The sequence below is a fragment of the Scatophagus argus genome, chromosome 4, assembly GCF_020382885.2.
Source record: "Scatophagus argus isolate fScaArg1 chromosome 4, fScaArg1.pri, whole genome shotgun sequence".
NCBI classification, from domain to species: domain Eukaryota; kingdom Metazoa; phylum Chordata; class Actinopteri; family Scatophagidae; genus Scatophagus; species Scatophagus argus.
The window spans coordinates 22,504,314-22,529,695 of record NC_058496.1 but is presented as its reverse complement, the minus strand read 5'-3'; the positions used below and the strand labels follow the sequence as shown (position 1 = coordinate 22,529,695).

General features: G+C 39.8%; 1 protein-coding gene and 1 non-coding gene across 2 annotated transcripts in view; one reads left to right on the top strand and one right to left on the bottom strand.

The window, feature by feature from the left end:
• Positions 1-24,173, top strand: part of znf608 (zinc finger protein 608) — a 49,538-nt gene extending 25,365 nt beyond the window's left edge. Inside the window, exons 3-9 of the mRNA XM_046385813.1 lie at positions 8,140-8,227; positions 11,510-13,982; positions 15,000-15,483; positions 16,897-17,066; positions 20,146-20,293; positions 21,297-21,353; positions 23,050-24,173. Of these exons, the coding sequence (XP_046241769.1) occupies positions 8,140-8,227; positions 11,510-13,982; positions 15,000-15,483; positions 16,897-17,066; positions 20,146-20,293; positions 21,297-21,353; positions 23,050-23,069 (3,440 nt within the window). The 3' untranslated portion in view covers positions 23,070-24,173. The remainder of the gene's footprint in view (positions 1-8,139; positions 8,228-11,509; positions 13,983-14,999; positions 15,484-16,896; positions 17,067-20,145; positions 20,294-21,296; positions 21,354-23,049) is intronic.
• trnap-ugg lies at positions 124-195 on the bottom strand. The gene has a single exon. It is a non-coding gene; the product is annotated as a tRNA-Pro (tRNA).
• Positions 24,174-25,382: the final 1,209 nt, after the last annotated feature.

Genomic DNA, 25,382 nt, shown 5'->3' with positions numbered 1-25,382 from the left:
GTTGGTTCAGAATCAGAATCAGAATCAGAATTCCTTTATTAATCCCTGGAGGGAAATTCTTGAATAATTCATAATTTTGAGTCTTTTCCATAAATATAGATACCCTGACTTACACTAAATGATGGGCTCGTCCGGGATTTGAACCCGGGACCTCTCGCACCCAAAGCGAGAATCATACCCCTAGACCAACGAGCCACTTCCATGACCAAGTACAGTATCTTTGCCTAAGACATAAACAAGTAGATATTGTACCTAAACCTCAGCAAACCTTGAACATAGACGAGGCAAATCAGAAAGGGGTGAATGAATCATTTTTAACAGGAGGGCAGTAACAGTGTTGTCCTGATGATTCTGACTTTAGACATTATAGGCTGCCACAACCAGAGCATCATGTTTTAATAGTATTTCTTTGTAGGAGATGTAGAGTTAAAAAGCTGTACATTTGAACACAATAAGGCTCCTATGAAGATTCACCCTCTTTGGCCAAATGAAATTGGCCATCAGTACAACTAGTGTGGGTTTTAAAAACATATGCCACAAGAAAGAGTAAATGGTTCTCATCTTTATCTGTTCAGACACTTTGTGACTTCCAAAAAAAAAATCTAGTTTATTTTTAAAGATGAGAGCAGTCTTGGCACTGAGCTGCACATAAGCACGAGTCCAACACAAGAAGAAAAGTAGAACCAGAAAACCATCCAAGACTACAAAATGATACCATGGGAGTACCGGGCGATGGATCAGACAGCCTGATGATTCACCCGCTGATTTTGACGCCACTGCACTTTGATAGGCTGTTAACGAGGACAGCACTCAGCACTGCAGCCTCTCAGCGGAGGTGTAATACCTTACTGCAGGCTGCTAATGTATAAATCCCATCTCTTGGTGCCCATCTCGCTCTGCCAGCCGCAGGGCCTCTGAAGTGGAGTGTTGAGTTTGGCGGAGAGGTGTTTGTTTCCCGGCCCAGTATTAATTAACTGGAGATACTCACTCTGCAAGTGCAAAAATAAAACAGGAGAAAAAGAAAAAACAAACACAACATAAGGGAATATATCCCAGACCAAAGAGTGCTCCCAAACAGGCCAGAGAGAAGGAAAGAGGAGAGGAGAGGAGGAAAGATAGACAATGAATAATTTGTCTTCGGCTTTGGAATCTGAAGTGAGTGAAAACCAGATGGTGGATTGAACATATCCAGACAGGCCACAGACAATGAATTGAAACTGAATGAAAATGTTTTTTTACGTATCTTGACAACAATAAGGAACAAGAAAACAACTGCAATTTACAGCTAAATTGTTGAAATAAAGTTTCAGTGTTTAAGCAAAACATTTAAAATGACAAACCAGAGTGCAAAACCTCATTCAAGACTGAACAATTCATAAAATTTTAGGATTTTAAAATTCTTTACGAATTGGTGCTGAGCAATTAGCTGATGAAACAACAACAGTTTTGTTGACTGATTCATCACTTTTTGTCAAATGTTCTCTAGTTCTCCACTTTGAAGGTTTCCTGCTTTTCTGTAAACTGATTATTTTTGAAGATATAATCTTTGTGTGGATTTTTTTCCTTTTGTTTACTATTTACTGCCATTTTAAGGACAGAAAAATTGATTGATTAATTGAAAGTAATGAAAATGAAAGAAATCTAAATATTTAATTTGCAAAATTAAATATTGCACTGCAGTTGTTTCCTCTTCTAGATTGTTGAAATCAGCTAAGTGTTCACCCAGGGTTTTGGAAATAAATAGAAATTCTGCTCCGTAATCTCCAAACTGCTCTCTCCATCCTGCGGCAGAACTGCACTGAAATTCACTCAGATTTGATTGCATTTTTGATAGATTTCTTGCTAAGAAACCGACAAGCAAACAAGCGACACTAAGTGAGAGGAAATAAATCCAAACAGGAAACATCAAAGCATTGTTTCTCCAGGTTTATGTGACTAAACAAACAGCAGCAGCATAAAAGAAAGAGTAGCAGGATATGTGATTAACTGACAGATAAACTTAGAGTAATGTGCACTGACATTAACAAATATATCTAACTCAGATAAAGAAAGACACACTGTGATACCAAATACTGACACCCAAAAGCATGCAGTATTTGTTTTGTTCAATATACAGGGAGAGTCTGAAGAACAAAGAAAAAGATGGATGGATGGATGAAGGAGAGATAAATGTGTGAAAATGGCTTCTGTGTCTGTGTCAGTCTGTGTCTGAACAGGTTGACAAGATGGATAGATGGATGGATGTTAGAGGGAGAGATGGACAGAATGGCAACAGAGGTTTTCTCTGTATTTCTAAACCACCAGGGGGACAGAAAGATGGAGAGAAATGTAAAGATAGAGACAGATAGAGAGATGAAGAAGGATGGCTTTGAAGGACAATGTCAGAGTCGAAAAGAGAGAAAGAACAAGAAAGGCACAAAGAGACATGGGAGGGTTTTTTTTTTTTTTTTGATTCTTCTTGTGTTTTTCATCCGGAGGAGTCTTCCCTGCTGCTAGGGGACTGTTATTCATGAAGCGGAGGGATAACTGGAGCCCCCTTCTCGTCACGGCGGAGGGATACGGGGAAGATGCTGGTTGCATGTTAATTAAGCAGAATACTAATTGCAAAGACAGAAAGGAGAAGAAGACGACGAGACCACCATTTCAGCTTCAGATCCCCCTCCTCCCTCCATCCTTCTCTCTGCAGGAGACCAGAGTCTGATGAGCGCTAATCAGGTGGTGATTGGCCCGACTCAAAGCTAGCTATACAGACTGTCTGACTTCGAGACGCTCTGTCTGTCTTACTGTCTGTCTCACTGCTCTCACTGTCTGGCTGGATGCCAGAGATAAATTAATCACAATGATTGTAAATAATTACTGTTAAAAGGTGATTTGAAATTACTCATTTATGCTGTTTGCCTTTAAAGGAATAGTACACCTTTTCAGGAAGGATGGCTTTTCACTTTCTATTGAAGAGTAAGATGAAAGGATCAAAACCACCCTTGTACTTGTTGGGTAAATATAAGGCCACAGCCAACAGCCTGTTATCTTAGCGAAGCATGGGGAAACAGCTGACTTAATTCTGTCCAAAGGTTTTAAAAAAATCCACCAACCATCACCTTTAAGTGTAAATATGAGAATTCCCAGATGTTCGCTAGTTTTATGCAGGACAACGTGATGGTGAGAGATGAAATGGGCAAATGTTCTTAATTTGCAAAAAAATATTGATTTTGAACATTCTAGTAAAATGTTAACTGACAACATGTTTCATTTGTTTTCTGCCATATTTTGCAGTACAATATCCATTCATAGTGAAAACATCATATTAAATGTTAATTATTTTATTAGACCTTTATTTACCCACACAATTATTAAAAAATAAGAAGTTTAATGACTGCCCTGGCCTTTTTTCGATTCTGGCAGCACTTGGTTAAGGTCAAGGAAAGATCACAGTCAGTGTTAATACAGAAAAAGTCTGCATTGATTGGATAAAAGACGTGTTTATTGACATTGAAGAAAACCCACGGTCTTTCTCTAACATTAACCAATGCGCTTTAGTTGCATGTACCTGACCACAGGGGTGATCAGGATGTGAACTTCAACGTCCTGCACTTCATACGCCCACCACCTTCCTGCGACTCCAGTGTGTTACATAAACGTAGCACTTCAAGGCTTCCGCTGCACAGGCAGCAATTATTATGTTTCAGATGCTTGGTAGCACAACATTATTGTTACAGAACAATTAGAAATATATTTTCTAGGAGCAGGGCTGGTGTAGAATTACAGAGACTGTGCTGAGAGCGTAAAGCTAAGCTGCAACACAAAACACGACTGTGCAGCAACACTGACAGAGCAGAGGGAAAAATGGACTGAGTGTAAATAGAGAGCTTGTAGGTTCTTTTTTCTTTGATTTTAGAAGCAGCATCAGCCACTAAGTTCAGGGAAATCAGAAGAAAACCAACAAACTAGAAAATAAGAGGCTGTAAAAACACCTTGCAGAAGGAATAAATGTGAACTTTGAAGAAAAGGCATTCAGTTATAGTTACCCCATTAAATTGTTTTGGTATTATGTGCAGTGGGTGAGCAGGCAGAGAAGATAGACAGTAAGGGAGAAGGAGAACATTTTCTTCTTCACAGAGTGCTAACAAACAAACCCCGAAGTCACTGATGCTCAGATTCAGGGACAGTTGGTGCTGATTGCTGCTTTCCTTCATTTGAAGGTGTTGTTTGTTTCTTCACAGAAATTAAAAACATGTTTTGAAGGATTCTGAATGTCACACAAGTTTTGAAGAACATTATATTGGCATGAACATCCACATTCACGACAGTGAGAGGTTAACTGAAGAACTATTGAGTGTTTTGGCATCTTCCCGGGAAAAGAAACACTGTCGAACTAACTAAAAATAGAAACACAGTCACATTTCAGGCCTGACACAGCTTTAGGGGACATGAGAGTGTAGAGGAAAACCTCCACTGCTTTCTGCTGACCCTTCACTGGGACAATAGTTAACACTGAAACTGAAATGTCACTCAAACCATCATATCATCAATGATTCAATTATGATATGTTTGTGAGACATTAATGAATCAGGACAGGATGTATTTTTCTATGTAGTTTTGTGAAACCAGTTGCAACCAGTTGCAGTTTATCTAATACGCACAACTATTCTCTCATCATCATACTTCACTCAGTCCTCCCAGGAGTACATCTGTCCACAGTTTTTGTGAACCCAAAACACATGCTGTATGTGCACTCTAAGCTTCCCTGAATCGACTTCATCTCAGTGGCTGAATTGCTCGTCAGAGCTGTTGTTGACGGAGGTAGGAAGCAGTTTAACTTAAGTACATACCCTAAGTATTGTACTGGAGTGTGAAGTTCTTGTACTTTGCTTGAGTGTTTCCGTCTCATGCTGCTTTATACTTGTACTCCACTCAAAGGAAAAAAAAGTTTAAAACAGAGAAAAAAGTAAAAGCATGTCGTTGATATGATTTGCTGTTTTTTGTGTGAATTACTTTAATAATTGTAATTTATTGTTAATACTTTTGAGGTCTGGACTGAAAAATATATGAAAACAAATTTGAACTTATGAAGATGTCACTTTAGGCTCTAGGTAATTGTTAAAGGATTTCTCACTATTTTCTGAATTTAAAAATAACACAAACAATCAGTTTATTAACGGATAGGTTTATTTGTCACACACGCAATCATACATGGTACAATGTGCAGTGAAATTCTTTATGTCCCTGCTACCAAAAAATAGGTAAGTAAAATTTAAATATTGCAAAATAGAATGCTTATACAAAAACAATAAAATTAAAAAAGTGAAAATGTGCAGTATTTACATATTTCCTCCACTTGTGTTGGTCAGTAAGTGTAGTTAAGTCAAATTGAGTTTTTTTTTGTTTTGTTTTGTTTTTTTTGAGTAAGTAATAAAGTCATGATGTGGAGGCTTGTGCATATCTGCACTGCTGGGTTCCAAAATCTATACCTGACCTATTAATATTTTAAAAGAATTTCCCTTCGGGGACAAATAAAGGAATTCTGATTCTGGTTAAGGGATCTTCGCTCTGTCATTTCAGTGGTTCAAAATTAAGGATGATACAGTTTCTTTATCACTGTGTGGTCATCAAGTACACTGTTCTGCTTTTAGTTATATTAATTCAGGCACAATTGTTTTAACTTGTGCAGATGGCAGATGTTGAGCAAAAACCTGGATATTTACATGTTGCAGTATCCCAGTTTCTCTGAAGAACTCCAACAAGGTATTTATCCACAATATGATGCTAAAAGAGCGGCACAATTGCACATGCACATTAGGTTAATTGGCTACTCTACATTGCCCCTAGTGTGAGTCTGCATGTGTGGTTGTCTGTCTTTGTGTGTCAGCCTTGCAACTGACTGGCGACCAGTCCAGTGTCGCCCAGAATCAGCTGGCATAGGCTCAAGCCCCCTTTCAACTCCAATGGATAAGCGGTAAAGAAAATGGATGGATGATACTTACAAGTGTTAACATCTGATGTGATGTTGCAGTTGTAAAAAATGTCATCCTGGATCTAAACATTCATGTCATTGTGGCCTTAGTGAATATAGTGATATGGAATGTTAATGTGTGGTTGTTGTACAATGTAGAAAATATATTTTGTCAAACTTTGAAAATATTTAAAGAAAATATTGGGAATATTAAGTGTTTGACTAATCAAATCTATCCAGCTCATTAACTGAAGATCTTAGTGCCTTGTGATAAATAACAAAAATCTTCCACATCACCATCCACCTGTTGTTAAAATGAAGGATACACGTGGCCACGTTTCCCAACTCTGATTTATCTGTTAGAGTGTTTGTGGTGGTTGCAGCCATTTGGATTAATTGAAGATCAAGAAGTCATGTGTTGTTGTTAAACCTCATTTTAAGGTTGTAATGCATCTAAAATTTGATTTGGTAGGTATTGCCCTGGCACATCACAAAAAGAAGGTTAATGGTTTCCAAATGCCAGTCTGAGAGTGTGGGAGAACGAGGAAGAGAGAAACATTTATTTCAGATGACGAAAGGGTCATCATTGTTTAGATTAGAACTTAAACCTCGAAGATTTAGGTTTTCCTTCCTACCAAAACCTGACAGAAAGGGAGGATTTTCCTCATCAGAGGTTGCTGACTTTTATCAGCTTAAGCAATTTTACAGGCCATAACTTGCAATTTGAACCATTTTGAAAACAATTTGAGCCTCTTGAAACTGTGAACTTCGTCCCTCAGTTTGCCACAGTTTTTCATTTCAAAACCTTTGACTGCTGCTGTTTGCAGATATCTGCTCGTCAGATTGATTTTTCTTTCTTCTTAGGTACAGTGTGCTCCTTTTGATTTATGTGCATTTGTCTTTTCCTCATTGTTTCATTTGTTTCCTTAGATACAAGTGAGAGCAAATAAACGAAAATGTCTTCAGAACTAAACAGAGTGGTGGTATTTTCAAGAAAAGAAATGTTGATAACAAAGTCTGAAAAATGTGCAAAGATCCTTCATACAGTCTGACAGGGTGGGTTTTTTGAAAATCAACTTTCTTCACTTTTGATTCTGTAAAATCTATTTTTTTTATTCTGTTACTGATATGAAATTTTAAGACCTATTTCCCTTCGTGTGTTACTACTTTGTGACGAAGGGCACATCGTCACCTGGCTTGCACATTTAGCACCACGCACTTTGACTGAGTATGACTACATATGAACTTTAATAACTGCACAGGCACGTTAAGAGCAACAGCACTTTATTGAAGATTTGCACAATACATTTTAACACATATCATTATATTTATTGTCCTTTTTCAGGTCTGACTTTGACTTTGCTGATAGGTACTGTGTGGGCCACGCAGTTTCGCCTAGAGGAGAGGGGCACATTAAATGTGTATATTTAATATGTGTTAATTGGTTAAAAATTAGGTAAGCTAAGCTGTACTGGGTTGCTCAGTGTGTGCATTAAGTACAGTAGGTCAAGAAGTGTTGTGTACTCACCAGTCTTTGTGCCTTCAGGGTGTGCAGGCAAAAGGCTTTCCCAGGCAAAGGACGCAGATTTTATAGTTCCAGGGGAAAACCAAGTGTGAATTGGTGTGGGGTGATGGATATGTGTGCAGTGTAGTACAACAAATGTAAAGTGATTTAGATGTGTTTGTTTTTAGTAACAAATATAGTGTAGTATGTATATAAAGAAATAAAAATGGTGGGTTACTTATGTTGGCTGGCGGTGGATCCCCATAGGTGGAATCTTCCAGGGCCATTAGCTGAGACACACTATATATAGGCGCCATTTTAACAACATGAGTGTTGTTGCTGCTCTGATGACTATGTGCTGTTTGCCAAAATGGATGAATGAAACAACCACATCTGTGACACTCCTTTAACCTGCCTTGGATTATTCTTTTTGCTGTACCAACCAGTCGTAATTGTGGTCATTCCTACATGCTTGTATGAAAGCGTGAATGCCACAAAGAACTATATGACAAAACATTATTTGACTGTTAGAATCTTAAACAAACTTGACAAAACGTACACTCGTTTAAGTTCAGAATCCTGTGTTGCTCTCTGACCCCTTCAACCTGTTACTGATATGGAGGACTTCCATTGTCCCAGTGCAACCAGTACTAACTTCTCTCTGTCTGTCCTGTGTGATTGGCAGGTGTGCTGGTGGTGAATGTGACATGGAGAAAGCGAACCTACGTGGGAACTCTGTTAGACTGCACCAAACATGACTGGGCTCCTCCAAGGTAAAACCACAGTCTGTCCTTTTCTTGTCTTTCTCTGTGTCTGTGCTTCCCTGCAAGGAACTATCAAGGCATAATAAGACATACTGTAAGCTATTTAATAGCAGAGTTGTTAAGTCAAATCGTATGACTTGGACTTGAGTCAGACTTGAGTAACAACTCGACTTGGACTAACATCACTGACTTGTGACTTCACTTGAACTTGAACCTTTTGAAAAAAAAATGCAGTATACATAAAACCAAAAATTACGGAGAGATGCAACAGCTTCCAGCTTTGTTTGACATTTGAGATTGCACAAAGAATGTTAAGTGACCTCTGTTGTTAACATGCATTACATTAAGTAAAAAGTGCATTATGGCTTGTTTAGGACTCGAAACTCAGTGTTTAAGACTAGGGACTTGTCGCTCTTGACTGAACAAATCCTTCCCATTACTAATGAAAGTGGTATTCATTTTTTATCCTCTCAAGGCTCTGATGTTATCTAACATGAAATAGATTTTGCTGTGCAGTTGATAATACTGAGTGAGTTCACTCAGGAACTGCACTGAACTTTGTTACTTGTCCAATCAAATCTGAAAATATCACATGACCAGTGAAGCTTCCTGAACACTCAGCACTGTAGTAAGCTGCCGAACAGGCAGACATAGACATCAGACTCCACTTGTTTTCATGTATGGACAGGTGCAGCTGCCACTGACTTTTGATTTTAATTAAAAAAGAAGGGCAATATGTTGTTCAGTTTTGTTTGTGATTGACTCACCACATCCCCGCAGGGTGACGCAAAAGTAAAAAACAGGCCTCATATTATTATTCAGACTCATTTCTGTTTGGTGTATTTCCCTGTTTCATGATTAACCATTTTATTGTCATTCCCGTTGGCTTTTATTTGCTGCTGATTGTTTATTTGATTAACTGAAAAGAGCACTTATTTTTTTAAAGTGCTTTAATGTTGCTAAAATGATTCTTTAAAAAAAAAAAAAAGCTAAATTGGATCTGGTTCTGTCAGCTGTTGTTCCATGATGAGCTTTAACAAAAACCCTTTCCTCTCTGCATCCCAACTCTTTCACAAATGGAGAGTGGTTTTAGTAATTGCTGAGTGGGAAATGTGACAGTCCCCAAAACCTCTCAATTATTACTCCTGTATGTAAATGACTGTTGTCATGGCAATTACCTCTTAATCTCAGAAACCATGGACTAAATTGCTTTTTTCATTTATATCATTCAGTTGAATAAATTGGTTCCTCTTTGATGATTGATTATCAGTCTTTGAATGAACCTGTAACTGAAAGAGATAAAAGATGGAATGATTAAATTTTAAAGGGAAAATGTAACAAACATTTATGGATAACAACATTGATGACTAAACCATTCGCGCGCACACAAACACACATATCTTTAAACAAAGTAGACTATTCTCAATTTAACCATGTTTTCTGGCCATGTCACCATATATAGCAACATTTTGTCTTAATGGCCTTTATCAGAGCATGAAGGAAAATAGAGGTCATGACAGGACTTGACAGGTGATTGGCCACATAATAATAGGGTCACATAATAATTAACTTTCTGTGTGTATCCTTTCTTAACAATATGACAATGGCCAAAAACAGGTGAAATGATAAATGCCATACAATTCAACATATGAAGAACAAGTTTGAAAAACTAGAGGCATGAGACCAACAAATAACCTTGAAATGGTAAATATAATACGTAAAAAATTTAATTCCAGCAGCTTCAGTGACATTCAGGGACACACACACAGAAAAAAGCAATTACAAACATCACAGGAAATGTGAGATATTATCTTTTTAAAATCACAGAGGGGAACAAGAAAGTCTATTCACAACGTGCTTTGCAGTCTCTCTTCCATTAATATGCTGATGAACACCCAAAACAGCCTTTCCAAGGTCACAATATATTCATTCAGTATTTAACACCAACTGATCCTGTGATGTAATGTTATAATTAATGCTTTAAAAGGCCAGCACAGATGCAAGGTTCAAGGTCTAGCTTCCAAAATAGAGCCTTGTAGATAAATATAAAGCAATGCATTTCGCCCCTCTCAGCAGACAGGTTTTTATATAAATAACAATGTGTGCCTGTGGAAAAGCATCTCCAGTGTTGCGAGGCTGTCTTGTAAACAGCATCAAAAGACTTCAAAGTAGAAGGTACGGCATGTGAATACAAAAGCCCTCAATATCAGCCAGAGATAACTGCGGATTGTACAGGTTTTTTGTGTTATCAAAAGAGAGGCAGGCTTTGTACAGAAAAAAATCAATTTTTATCCTTGATGTCTCAGTGAAGTGGTCCACATGAGTCAGGAATGATAATCTATTGTCTTCCAGGACTTTTTGTCTGATGGTAGAGTTCAGTTTGGGTGACGATACAAACAAGTTGTTTTTGGAGTAAAACCTTTCGTGAATGACAGCATCAACAAGAACAACAGACTTCTTTTCAGCTAGATGGTTTGATGTGTTTTTCACTTTATCCATCAGAACTTAAGAGGCTTTCATGAGCCACAATGTGATATGTTAAGATGCGATATGATAAAGTACAGCGTAAAACAACACAGATGTGATACAATTTGAAATGAATACAATGCCAAATGATAAAATGTAATGACAGTGTGTGATGATACGATGTGACACTATAAAATGATATGAAACAATACACTGCATTACCTTACATTACACTAATCTGTGCCTTTTCTCACTGAGCCGAAGGATCCTAAATAAAATTATATGATAAAATATTGTCTTGCCTTGGTCCTATTGCACTTTTCTTTGCAAATATGCCTAAGTGCAATACCATACAGTTTAGCCTTTCATAGTATCTTGCTATTAACAGTTTCTTGTGTGTCATGTTGTCACCATTCACTACATACCACATATTGTGGTTATGGATACCATCTGTTTTATGAGGTTAATGTACTATGGCTAGATGTAAACTGAAAGAAGCTTGATAAAGTCTGACCTAAAACTACCACAGTGTGTTGCCCTCATACTGATAACACATATAAAACCTAAATTGAAATACAGTGGCTCGGAATATCTGTTTCTCTGAAGTTGAGCAACAATTTTTGTGTGAGGTCTTGATTGGTTGCTTAAAGTAACATTAAAATGCTTAAAACGTAAAAACTACCTAACAGGATACAGGACATATTGTATCGATACACACAACACAAAGTAAGACTTCTGTTCCATCTCTGAATCATTTCCAGACTGTAAGTGATTATTAAGAGGATTTCGCCCCTGAATCTGCTGTGTTTCTCTTCCTCTGTCCAGGTTTTGTGAGTCTCCCTCCAGTGACCCTGAGTTGCCAGGTGGGCGTGGCAGGGGGAAACGGATGCGAATGGCCATGGCAGAGAGGCCCTGTGTTGAGCCTGCTCCTGCTGCCAAAGTCAGGGGTCTATCACAGCACAGGAGCCGTGGAGGTGGTGTAGGTGGAACCACTGCATCCATTCACAGCAAGGGACGGAGGGGAAGTCTAAATCTCATCAACAGCAACTGCCGAACTCCTCCTTCTTTCTTTACTGTGGAGGAGGTGAAACCTGCAAACAGCACCTCCTCTCTTACCACTGGGAAACGAAAGAACAAACCACCAGCTGACCTGGACCTCAGCCTGGTCTCCACTGATGACATTAAAAATGGGAATGGGAAGAGGATCCGAGCCAAATCCCGCAGTGCCCCATCCACACCACAAGGCAAATCTGACCCCTCATTCATGGATCCCGGAGGAGGCTGTGCCTCTTCGCCCCCTCCCCCACCCATCCTCATTGACTGCCCCCACCCCAACTGCACTAAACGCTACAAGCACATCAACGGCCTGCGCTACCATCAGACGCATGCACACCTGGAGGTTGAGGAGCAGAGAAAGCCTGAGCTGGAGCCCATGAAGGATGGGGAGAGTGAAGAACGACTATCAGACTGTGAAGACACTATCAGCAACATGACATATGACCTCTCAGAAACAAACAACAGCTCTAATGCCAACAGCTCCTCTAAGAAACCTGCTCCTTTATATAAGGTTACCACAGTGGGCTCCCCTAAGAACAGAAGGCTACTTCTCAGTACTGACCACACACCCACAGCTAACTCCAAGACCAGAAGAACCTCACTGCTGAAAGATGGACTAATTGATGACCTTAGCAATCTGCCCATCATCTCCAACATGACCGTTGTTCTAGAGAACTGCATGGTTCCAGACAGGAACTCCACGGTAGAGATGCCCAAGCTGGAAGCAGAGGGTTTCATTGACAAAAAGGGAAGTGCATGTGACAAGGGCAAGAAGGCCAATGGGAAGGTAGAGAAGCTGTCTAAGTCACGGACCAACCGGCCGATTGCTCCAGCTCCTGCTCCTCCCAAGCTGATTGCCATACCGAACACAGCATATCCAACTGGCACAGCAGATACTGCCCCCTCACAGCAACCCTCACCCATGACAGCCATAGGCCTCACCACGAAAAACCTTCCTCTGAAACCCATCAAACCAAAGCTGAGCATTGTTGTGGAACCAAGCCTTGTCAAAGCTACCCTGGTTACTTGCAGCAAAGAGACCAGGAAGAAAGAGAAACGGAGGCTGAAGGACAAACATAACAAAGATGTGCCGACTAGGATGGCTAATGGTGATAGCAGTGGAATAAAAATGGAAGAAAGTGGTGGTGGTTCTAAAATGGGTGTCAAGGAAATTTCTGGAAGCCTTCTGAAGGAGCACCTTAGTAAGCAGGATGTAATAAATGGGCTCACAGAGAGCCAGGAGAGCAGGATGGCCAGTATCCGAGCTGAGGCTGACAAGGTCTACACCTTCACAGACAACGCCCCCAGCCCCTCAATTGGTGGTTCATCGCGGCTTGACTCCAGTGGTAGTTGCTTGGCAACAGCAGAGAGCAACAGCAAGAACAACAGCCCCGCATACTCTGACATTTCAGATGCTGGGGACGATGGTGGATCTTCCGAATGTCGCTCAGATGGAATCAGATCAAAGTCTAGCTCCTCAACCTCTTCAGAGGTGAGCTCTAACAGTAACCATGGCAACTCTGGTAAAACGCCACCCACAGCATCTGCCCTATCATCAAAAGACCCCCAGTCCCCTTACTACCACAGCTACGAGCCGTACTACCTGCAGGGGTACATGCAGTCAGACAGGCAGAATAGCGGCAGTGTTGCTTTCCACAAAAGTTCTGCCCTTGATGGCAAAGGAAAAGACAGAAAGGAGGAAGTGAAAGAGGATGACAAGAGCTCCTCCCATGAGTTCTCAGACTCGAAGAAAGGTGATGGTCTGCCTCAGTCTCAGCTCCAACTGGCTATGAGTCAGACCCAGACTGCCTTGGCCCAGTCACTGTATTATGGCCAGTACTCCAGAGGACTGTACATGGACCAGAAACTGCTAGTGGCCTCTAAATGCTGTGATCAGACGCACAGTGTCAAGCAGAGAGGCGAGAGGGGACAGGGGGTGAGAGACAGTGAGGATGATAAACATATGGTTGGGGGTTCATCTGGTGGACCCATGCTAGGTAAAGGCCCAGATGGCGCTAAAGGCTGCTGTCCCAAACCCGTCTTGTCCTACGCAGACATGAGTGAGAGAGGAGAAAGGGGGCAGAGTCTGAGCGTAAAGGCTGTGCACAGTGGTATGGTGGACCAGCACCAGGTCTTGATGAAAGACTGTGATGACATCAAGTCACCGTCCTCTTCCTCTTCTTCATCACTTCACAACCCAAACAGTCAGGCAGATCTGGACTCAAATGTTTCCTTTTCCAGTGTAAGTTTCTCCCTCTGTCTATAACCTGCCGCCGCCGCTGATGGTGTTGTTGGTGTGCTTTAATGACTGTTGTTAAGCGTCATAAAGAGATTAATCACACATTGTGTACAACCAAACCAGTAGGTGCTAATTACAAAACCATGTGGCTTCTGTGGTGCTGTAGCTCTTCTTTGACATGATGACATTAGTCATTTTGGTTGAAATCAAAATTTGTTTGTTTTTATGAATGCAAATGTTTTTAACATTCAGATTAAGAATTAATGGGGGAAGTGTATAATTTACGTTAACTGTACATGTAAAACATAAATACATAAAGAAACAAAAGACACATTTCTAATACACAAGTGTTGGTTTTGATATGAGCTGCTTTTTCAGAAAGCTTGTACAGATTTTTAACCATGTCATGTCATGATGCAGTTAACCGCTAACTCTAGCCATGCTGGGTCATGTAAAAAGATTGTATGAACTGAATGAAAGCTGTGTTTGGGAAGGTAGCTTGTTTTTTCCTTCAGTTTGGCCTAAACTCTGTGGTTGATGATGTGTGAGACGTGTCTTGATACGAATCATTGAGAGGGACACCATACTCCTTTCATTTCACCTGTGAATGGCCGCCTGCTTTTGAAACGTCGTCATCCTTCATCAACATCACACCCAGAGTCAGTGATAGATGGTCTGTCTATGGTTCTGTTCACTTAAGTAGATGGTGTTTCCTCTATAGTCATTCTGCAGCGGTGGGCCATCACAGCAAGAAATAATCCATCCTTGCTAAAAAGAAAATGTACAAATGAAAGTTATAAATTAGTCAGTCCTTTCCCTCCAAAAATACAAGAGAGGGCTAACATTCATGTTGCTAAAATAGGTAGTTATTTTCAGCGATGCAAGTGGCCATGAACAAAAACTGGGGCAAAGGCATGGACTGACGTTGAACTCACACCAAAATGCTTCCCACCCACCACTGTTAAAGAATTATAGGGGAAACACTGCAACTACCACCAACTCTTGTCCCCATCGATCTAGCCCTCAGACGGCCCGGCCTGGGCTCAGTGCCTGGTTCACAGCAAATACTCAGAGCTACAGAGTCAACATGGGGAGGAGACCGAGGAGGGTGAAGCAGACAGGGGAAAAGAATGGGGAGCTGCCATGGAGCCTGCCGGACCCAAGATGACCTCAGGAGCAGGAGGGGGTGTTGGAGGAGAGAGGAGTGGAGGTCTGGGTGGAGATACTAAAAAAGCCAGAGTCCACGGATCCCACGATCTCCTGCCCAGCCTCGACACAGAGGAGTCAGACAGGCTGGAGGGGATAGATGAACAAGGCCAGGATCCAATGGGAGGGCTGTCTGAGGAGTCTCAAAGTGCCCGGGCAGCGGTGTCTCCTCCCATGACCCCCCAACAGCCCTACATTCAGTACCAGCACTCCTCCTACCAACCCTACCTAGCAATGTGTGAGGGCAGTGGGGGCTCCTATAGAGGGGTGTCCCCAACCCTGGTCCACAATTACCCAGGTAAGAGTCTGACTAAAGGTTTGTGTTTTCTGTAGAAGCAGTAGAAGTAGCAGTAATTTGACATTTTGTCCAGGTGAGAGGATCAAAACCACTCTCACGAATTGACTCCATGTTTGCATGATAAATAACTTTACACAATAGCTACAATCTTCATTTTTGTTTAAAGTAAAAATTGCAAAAAAAAAATCTTGTAATTGTAAGCATGTTAATTTTTTTTTTAGAATGCTATTTCAAAATTTGTGAAACATTATATTAAAGTTGCAGTTTAACTGAAGGAATTAAGAGCTGATTCAGAGATGAGTCAGTTGAAGAGTGTTGTATATGTATGACATGAAAGCGAGCGCTTTAAGTTTCAGTTTCATGCTTAAGCTTTGTGGACAGTTTAATTTTCAGTTTGTTTGTTTGTTTGCGCTAAACATAGCCCAAGAGTAAGAGCATAAAGCTGGGGAACTGTCAGTGGAAGATTAAGAGACTAAAGCAATTTAAATGTCAGCTGAAGTGACAGCAGTCAAAAGCAGTCAAGTGAAAAGTACAGTCAGTTTAAGTATAAGAGATGAAAGCCATTGAACTGCCATTAGCCCTGTTGAGCTATTTAACACCTTTTAGCTCATTGTAAGGAGCTGCACAACTACAACAAGAACTGTACACTCCCTCACCAGCACCAAACAACAGACAGATACAGTTAGAGGAATAAAGTTGAGGATTTAGTTCCCACTTGAGGCAGATATTTTTCTCAGGAGCTCAAGACGAAGTAGGTCTGAAAGAGTGAAGAGAGACAAACACCATTCCAGCATCACAATCATCTTGCTGAGTATCTGCTGGATGTGTAAATAGACATGTGTTAGCCTGAACTGTGACCATTTCATATAAGGGTGACAATTTAAAAGAGTCTGTGCTGTCTATATTTTTTACTTTATCAAAGCTGCCATTGAATTTACACCTTTAATGAGAGGACCTTTCAAATTACAAATTATGGGGTCCATCTTTCAGCAGAATTTTAAAGTATCAATTTTAAAGCATAAAAAACATAGAGAACAAAACAACAAATTGAAATTCACAAACCAAGGGGAAAAATGATGCTAAGAAGTGCATGTAGCATTGTACTTGTACACCTTTTCTGTAAAGTACATTTAAAAACAACACAATTTAGTGAAATTTTCAAGCCACTCGTGTACACATTAGACTCCCTGATGATAATAAAGCCCTGAATACCCAGAGGGTGATATAAGACATTATGATAAGGAACTATGTCTTTAACTATAGCATTCTATATAAAGGCCTCAAAATGTGCAGTTTATTCTTATCTCAGCTTGTATCTTGATATGCTGATATATGATAGCTAGATGAAGCTCTTGTGCATGGGTGTGTGTATGATTCTGTGACTTTGTGTGCATATCTGTGTTTATGCCCAAGGTTTCCACTACCCTCTGTACGGTAAGACGGCAGGCAGGGAGGAGTCGGAGGTTACTCCTCCCAGCAGAGGCGGGATGGTGACAGGCAAGCAGAACAGCGACTCATCCTCTTCCTCAGCCATGGAGCTGCTGCAGCAGCAGAGTCATCAGTACCATGGAAAATCTCCTGCTGTGAGATGCTGCTCAGTTTCCTGCCATATCCACACCGTAACTCACAGTATTACACCTCTGACATTTGTTCTCATTCACGCAGCACATATCTGATATTTCCTGATAAGTTCCCTCAAAAAATGCTGAATAAAGACAATCACAGTCATGTAAATTTTGGAGGCTAAATGCGTGATTCATGACTGCTGGAAATATGGACAGGTACATTTCTATCGAAAATAATTTAGTTCATATATTCATAGCACATACCGCAGTGTGGCACTCAGATGTTTTAACTGTGTCATTAACACACAAACTCCCAAATAGAAACAAACAAAAACTAACTAACTTCACACTAATCACAAACAAAACAAAAAGTGATAAAATATTACAGAAAAGTTATTAGCAGAATATATAAACATAGAAAATATGACCATTATTTTGGTACATATTATTACAGTTATAACCAACAAAGAATGCTTAACATCACTGGCGACCATTTTACAAGACGTACATACTGTAATGTTAAAACCTCTTAGTTTTCTTTTTTCCAGGCAACTGTTGGTTTGAACTAGATTAACTACAGAATGAAATTTGTAGAAACCCGTAGAAACTTGAGAATTTTGGAAAGTTATAGTATGTTCAACAACACAAGCTTACCCTTATGTTTCAAGTGTCTTCCGGTTGAATTTGAGTAGCAAGATAAATCAAAACTGATCGCTGTTAAGAAAAACATTAAGCTTAACCTTACACGTATCTATCTATCTATCTGTCAATAGGTAAATATATATATAAATCCACCTATCACTTCCTCAAGCTCGGGTCCCCTACTAGAGACCTGGGAGTTTCAGGGTTCTGTGCAGTGTCTTTGCTGTTCCTAGAACTGCACTCTTCTGGACAAAGACCACTGATGTTGTACCTGGATTCTGCTGGAGCAAATGACATTCCGATGTCATTGCTGTAGATCTTGATGCTGTGGATAAGCGAGTCAATGTCTCGCTCATTCTTGGCGTACAGCGCACAGCTTGATGTCATCATGTCATGTAGAGCAGGTGGCTGATGGTTGCCCAACTTTGGAACCAATATCCGTAAGCACTCTTTGTGATGTTCTCCGTATCTAGTGCAGACCCTTAGGCAAGATCCTTAATGCTATCAGCCTTCCTCAGGCATGACAGAAACTGAACAAACAGGAATCACACCGGTTTGGACATCGCCCAGGTCAACAAGGTCCACATCAAGTGGTGGGGAACCAGGGCAACCTGATGAGAAATGGGCTTCTGGATAGAAAGAATATATAGAGTAGAGTCTCTGGAATATATGGGTGCTTTGAAAATCAACATCCACACTAACAAATAAGCAACTACTAGCACAGTGTTCCAACAACTGCTGTCACTACTAAAGATCGATGAGGTACAGCAACGTTATGGCAAGTGGGAGCCAAGATGATGGGTCACGGGGCATCTCCATACTCCAAGATTGGGTCCCAAGTCCCAATAACAGAGTTCCTGAACACAAAGGCAGGTGACCTGACAATGAATACAATGACAAAGCATGATACCTGGCAACCCTGTGGCCCAAAATGGAATTGGTATCAGTACCAGGGGAGCCAAGCACCAGCTACTGTTTGACAGAGCAGTCACTCGGGACTGCAACATCAGGCAATGCATGCCTGTGCACACCCTGGACTGATTACAAGATACAAGATTCAAGATAGGTTTATTTGTCACACACACAATCATACACAGTACAATGTGCAGTGAAATTCTTTTTGTCCCTGCTACCAAAAAATAGGTGAGTAATTACCAGAAAGCCTATGATTCGGTGCCACACACATGGACACTGGAATGCCTGGAAATGTACAATGTCAACAGGACACTAAGAGCTTTCATAAAAACTTGATGAGGTTGTGGAAGAGAACTCTAGAAGCCAACTCAAAGCCAACTGCACAAGTTACCATCAAGTGCGGCATATACCAAGGTGATGCACTTTCCCTGTTGCTTTCTGCGTAGGCCCAAACCCCCTCAGCCAGATCATCACAAAGGGTGGTGATACCGGTTCTGAAGTGGGGCATCAGCCGCCTCCTCCACATGGATGAAATCAAGCTATACACCAAGAATGAGCAAGGCATTGACTCGTTGATCCACATCACCAGGATCTACAGCAATGACATCGGAATGTCATTTGGACTACATAAGTATGGTCGGATATTAACAAATAGAGGGATGATGATCAGAACGGAGGGGGTTGAACTGCCAGAAGAACATTACAGATGTTCAGGACAGTTGCAAATACCTTGGGATCCTCCAGGTAAATGGAAACCATGAGGAGGCTGCAAGAAAGTCAGCTACAGTCAAATACCTACACAGAATGAGACAGGTCACGAGAGGTCAGCTGAATGGTAAGAGCAAAGTCTGGGCCATCAACACATACGCCCTGCCAGTCATCAGATCCTCCGCTGGCATAATAAGTTGGCCAAAGAAGAAGATAGAGGCCATTGATATGAAGACAAGGAAGCTCCTCAAGATGCACAGAGGGTTTCACCCCAAGTCCAGCACCCTGAGACCGTACCCTAAGTGGAACGAGGAAGGCCGAGGACTAGCGAGTGTCAGAGTCATTGTCCGGGATGAAACAACAAAGATCCAGGAATACATCAGGGAAAATGACTGCCAGAGCATATAGACTGAGCATAAATATACCCCCAGCACTAATCATGGCAGCACAAGGACAGGCACTAGGTGTCCATCTATCTATCTCTCTAGATAGAGAGATAGATAGATAGATAGACAGATAGATAGATAGATAGATAGATAGATAGATAGATAGATAGATAACCTGAAATAGCATTCACTATTTAGCATTCACTACGGTGTTTTCTTTGAGCAGTAATAAATGGATATTAGAGGAACTGCAGCAGTTCTACAAGGTCTTGTTGTAATAAAATATACACAAGCCATTGCACATTTCTACTTTCATTATCATTAAGTAAGTGAATATCTTTTTAATGTGACTTTTGCTGGGCTGCAGACTCGCACAAAGGAACAATTTTTGTGGTTGGAGAAATTTAGTTAAGATTGTAAATCCAGATGTGTGCGTGTTCAAACAGCTTGGTGAGAAGGGCTCCACCGAGGCAGAGAGAGACACGGAGCGAGAGAGAAACCATGTGTCATTTGCCCGACACCTCCACACACACCATCACACACACCTGGGTATGAGCTACAACCTGATGTCAGGACAGTACGACATCTACCAAGGTATGATGACACACCAAAACCGAAACTGACATATTATTTAAGTGCCAGAATCTGAATGGTTGTTTGGTACTGAAAAAGAACTTCTTTGTAACATGTTTGCTGGAATAGTGCAATATGCCCATGTGTTCAAAATCACATCTTCATCTGTCATACAGTGGTCATGATTGGTAACGGTAATAATCAGATGACTAGTTCAGTTCAGAACACAACCTTCAACTAATTTTTTATATATTGTTTTTATTTTTTGACTGTTTTTCTTCAGTGGTGGAAGAAGTATTCTTTATTAGTAAAGGTAGAAGTATCACAATGTAAAAATAACAATTAAAAGTTATGTATTGAAAATGTTACCAAGGTAAAGTAACATTTTAATCAGTAAACTAAAAGTTAAATGACTGTATATTTTATAAAGCATTATTAAACAGGGAGCTTTTCCTTGCCACTGTCTGCTTGCTCAGGGGTTCAGGCTCTCTGTAAAGCATCTAGAGAAAATTTTGATTGTATAAGGTGCTATATAAATAAATAAATAAAAATTAAATTGTTAATATGTATGTATTAAAGTTTTAGCAGCATTTTACACCACAGTTGACATTACTTATTATAGTGTCACATTTGAGAAGCTGGAAACTTGGAATATTTTGCATTTTTACTTGAAAGGTGATTATGAGCTGCCAGTTAGTTTTCGTTGATTTGTTGTTGCATACTAACAAAGCAATTGCTTTTATGCCTGTTAATGTTACAAGCTGGGTAATATGAACAACCACCATTACATTCAGCTTTTCAGAGGGCCCAATGAAAATCAAAACATGTTTTCTGTCTAAGAGCTGAACTGTATCTAATTGTCCTGCATTTACACTTCATCTGCTCCTGTCACTGTTTTTTTTCAGAGTAGGATGAATAACATCTGAACTGTCTAACTATTTATGTGTTTGGAACATTACAGGACATTTTTGAAACATTGACGTTGTTGAAAGGTCTCACAGGTTATTCTCTCACTGTGTTGAAGGGTTGAGCTCCAGGTCGCTGGTCTCCAGTCAGCAGGTGTCAGGACACTCCTCTACTGGTAAGTTTGAAATACTGAAGCTATGTGCTCTTCAGTGCCAACTAAATGCTAACAAGATAATTGACTATTTCACTGGTTTCCCCCTAAATATATTGTAGGGCTTCATTTCAGGTGTGGTCTCAGGAAGGATCACACTGACTCCCAGATTATCCTCCAAGTTTGCTTAATGTGAAGTGAAAAATTATTTTAATTTAAATTTTTCTTTCATAAAATGCAAACTGGGAGCAGAATAAGCTGCAGAATTGCCTCATGTTTAGACGGTCTGGTGGGTCAGTAAATCAAATACCTAAACCTTCTCTTCTTGGAGTGAAACATCACCATTTAATCGTATCTGTGAGGTTTGTGTCTTGTTGCTTAAATGTTGTTGCCTAAATTGTCATCTAGTAGATCATTATCTGCTTTGTAGTGCTTTCCATATATTTTCATGAGTCATACGTCACTGCCTCTGTTTAAAAATGTGAAATAATGCAGAGGGAACCTGCCAAACAGTTAAACAGCATAATGTGGTGATTACCTCAGTGATGCCAAGACTGCAGTTATCTATAAATGGTAATTGCTGTGAAATAGAGCAGATTAACAGGGGTGATGCTGACAGTGGAAGCACACAACAGCTGAAGAATGAAGAGTTTTCTGCAGAAGCTAAAAGGCCTGCTATCTGAAGATGACCAATTAATCATCTTCTTATCTTGTGAACGAACATTTCTTACAATCACAACTTAATTATCTTATTATCCCAGAATAACCTAATTATTATATCAATGTACTGCATATACAGACTTGTTTTTGTTGTCATCTTGTCTTTGAGGACAACATCCTCAGTGGAGATTAACAGGAGTTGGGCAGGCATTGTCTCGCTTGACTGACTGAAGCAAGTATCCTGAGAAATGAGTTTCTGTATGTTTATCTTGAAAAATTGTCGAAAAATTTGCGGCTGTTGACCCAAATGGTCAGGTTTTCCTTCATTTTGTATGAAGATGTAGGTGATCTGAGGATGGTACAACTCTGTGCTTCTCTTTCACGGGTTAATTAAAATGAGTTGAATGGTTGTTGCCCCGTTTGTCAGAGAATTTTTACATATTGAACCTTTCTTACTCTCACCACCTTGCCCCTCTTGTTGCCCTTTGAGTCTTTGACATATGGGTAGCTATGCTAGTATGTTATTCAAGTTTCGTTTCACTATGAAAGACATCTTGTCCTGTCGCAAATGTTTGTTTGTTTGTTTTTTTTTTTTATATCTGCAACCCAATCTCCAAATCATTTTGAAAATTTTTGATGAAAGTTTTTTTGATTGACTATGCAGACAACCAAAGGTTGTATAGACAACCAAAGTTTTTAGTTCATTACACATTAATTAAAATTAAAATTAGTTTGCAGATGTTAGACTTGATACAATACTTCATCATCACAGTGATTTCTGTCCATGTTTACAACATGAAACTGAGATTCAGTCATCAGCCGTGAGATTCAGCTGTCTGATTTTTCAGCAATGATGCATTAAGTTGTGTTCAGACTGCTCAAATTCAGATATTTTTATCTTGTGGGGATGCTTCTTTGCTTCCTTAAAATGTTGCTGACAGGACTTCTCTCTGTAGCAACCACTTCTAGTCTGAACACTATATATATAATACTGACTACTTGCTGAGCTAGTAGATGTGTATGTGACTGACACTTGTGTTTTGTCCTCTTGTCTCCACAGAGAACGAAGGGAAGAAGTAGGACCATGTGACCATGTCTCACATGAGGAACGGCAGATTTATCAGACATCAATTCCATGGTGTTGAATAAGCTTCGCCTCGCTGAGAGGCAGAGAACAAAAATTTAAAAACTTCTTTCATTTCTTACTAATGACAACCACCTGTTTTATAACACTTCATCAAAGAGCAGATGGGCCAACAGAGGGACAAGATGGGGACCTTTCTGAAGGACAAACTATGTGTACAAATCCAGATCACTGACTTTTGAAGCTTTCAGTTTTGCAGGATTTTGACAGAAGCAGGCGGCATGTAAGAAAAGAAACAACCCAGAGCACCGTGCACTCAGCCCAGCAGCGGCTTTATAAAATGCACATTTATCGTGGTGTATTATGATGATGATATGACTGAATGTACTGATGATGACTTACATTATCCCAATACTGTTGATCTTTTTTTTTTTTTTTTTAAAAAAACCCTATCGGGAAACAGCATTAGGAAGCTAAAAAGTCTATTATTATCCTTATTATTCTCATTATGATTATTGAAGTGGTCCTCTTCCCTCCATAGTTCTGACACTACATTTGTATAACTAACCTGTACTTGAGCGTAACCATGTTGATTGTATTGTCTTTATGTGAGAGTAAACCTTCACATCGACCTGCCCAGTGCCATGTAGGACCCTAGTGGTGTATATATTCTGTACAGATTCATGGCAGAGCACTAACATGCTTTATCATTCTCTATGTTGATCTCCATCAGCCATGCAGGGGAGCAGCAGGCAGAGCAGGAACAGAACAGTATGTACTTTAGCCACATGTTACAGTGATTTAATTTATGTTGAAAATGTACTGTTGCACTTGTTCTATTTGGTATATAGGGTATGTGTGTCATTTAATGAATGTTAGCCCCAGTTCGTGCCTCTCAGGTAATCAGAGTCTTCAACTATACAATTTTCGGAGAATGTCCTCACTCTTAACAGTCCAATACTATCGAACTGGCGACCTCAGTCACAATCCACCAATTCTCCAACCTCTAGGCCAGAGTTGACCCTATCAACATCTTTGTTTAGGTCAAGGAATGGTGACTCATCTTTTGTCAAATTCAGTGTTAACGAGAAAAACATTAGGATTTTAAGGATTTTTTGATATGACTAAGTACTAAGAGTTGATAAATGAGCTGTTGGGTTGTCACTGACGTCTTGCTTAATATTTGACTCGAATATAATCAACATGCAATCATCAGCAGAGGTTTATATTTAAGAAATTCTTAAATCAGAGGTACCACCTGGGGCTATGTGAATGAATATTAATGAAGAATACCAGTGAGTGTGTGCTGAAGGTATGCTATTTTGTTTGAACTTGAAAGACATGTGTACCAGTTATACTTTTAGTCACATCACCTCTGAAGGACAATTCCATTGTTTATATGAGTTTGGCTCATTTTCAGAATTAATTTGTTAATTATTACGTCAGCAATCGACACTGTACTCAGACTAAATGGAATTTGATATTTTGCTCAGGTACATCAGTGAGTTTTTGTCAGTCAAACTTACCAAAATTTAAAATTTTAGTTTACTTTATCAACCAACCCAGTCTCTTAGAGATTACGTTTGCATAGAACTAATTTGTAACAACAAATATGTTTGAAAGGGAAAGATAATCGCAGAATCAAACGTTACATTTATGTACCACAGGGGACTCACAAGAAGGTGGTGGGTGGTGGCCTTTCAAAGTACAGAACTCCAACACCAGAAACCACAGTTTGAGTCCGGACTCTGGTCTGTGATTAGATTTAGGCACCAAAAGCACTTTGAGGTTAGGGAAGTATAGTTTTTTTTGGTTAAATGTTCCAGAAAACACAAAATATGTTTATATCAACATTTTTGCCACTTTAATTAGTAACATTTCATTGTTGAGAGAAAACTGAATTGGTTGCCACTATGTTTTCCTAAATGTACTTGCTGTTTCAAACTAGTTTTAAAATAAATAAATATAATTTCAGAGAGACAGGGTACATAGATGTACATCAGTTTTTCGTACATTTAGGTCTTGTTTTAAATAAAAGCATTTACTCACATAGAAGCATTTATTCCATATTCAACAACAGTTTGAGAACATGTTAAATTCACATTAGTTTTGAGTATAGTGTAACAGAACCAAATCGATGCTTTTGTATTCCCTGGTATCAAGTCATGGTACAAGATGGTGTTTCTTTCGGAATTTTTATTTTGAAATATATCCATGAGGACAGAGAGAGAGAATAACCTTCTAGCGATAGAAAACAACATGATGATGCAGGAATCCAGGAAATAACACTGGAATTGTCTATTATCCCA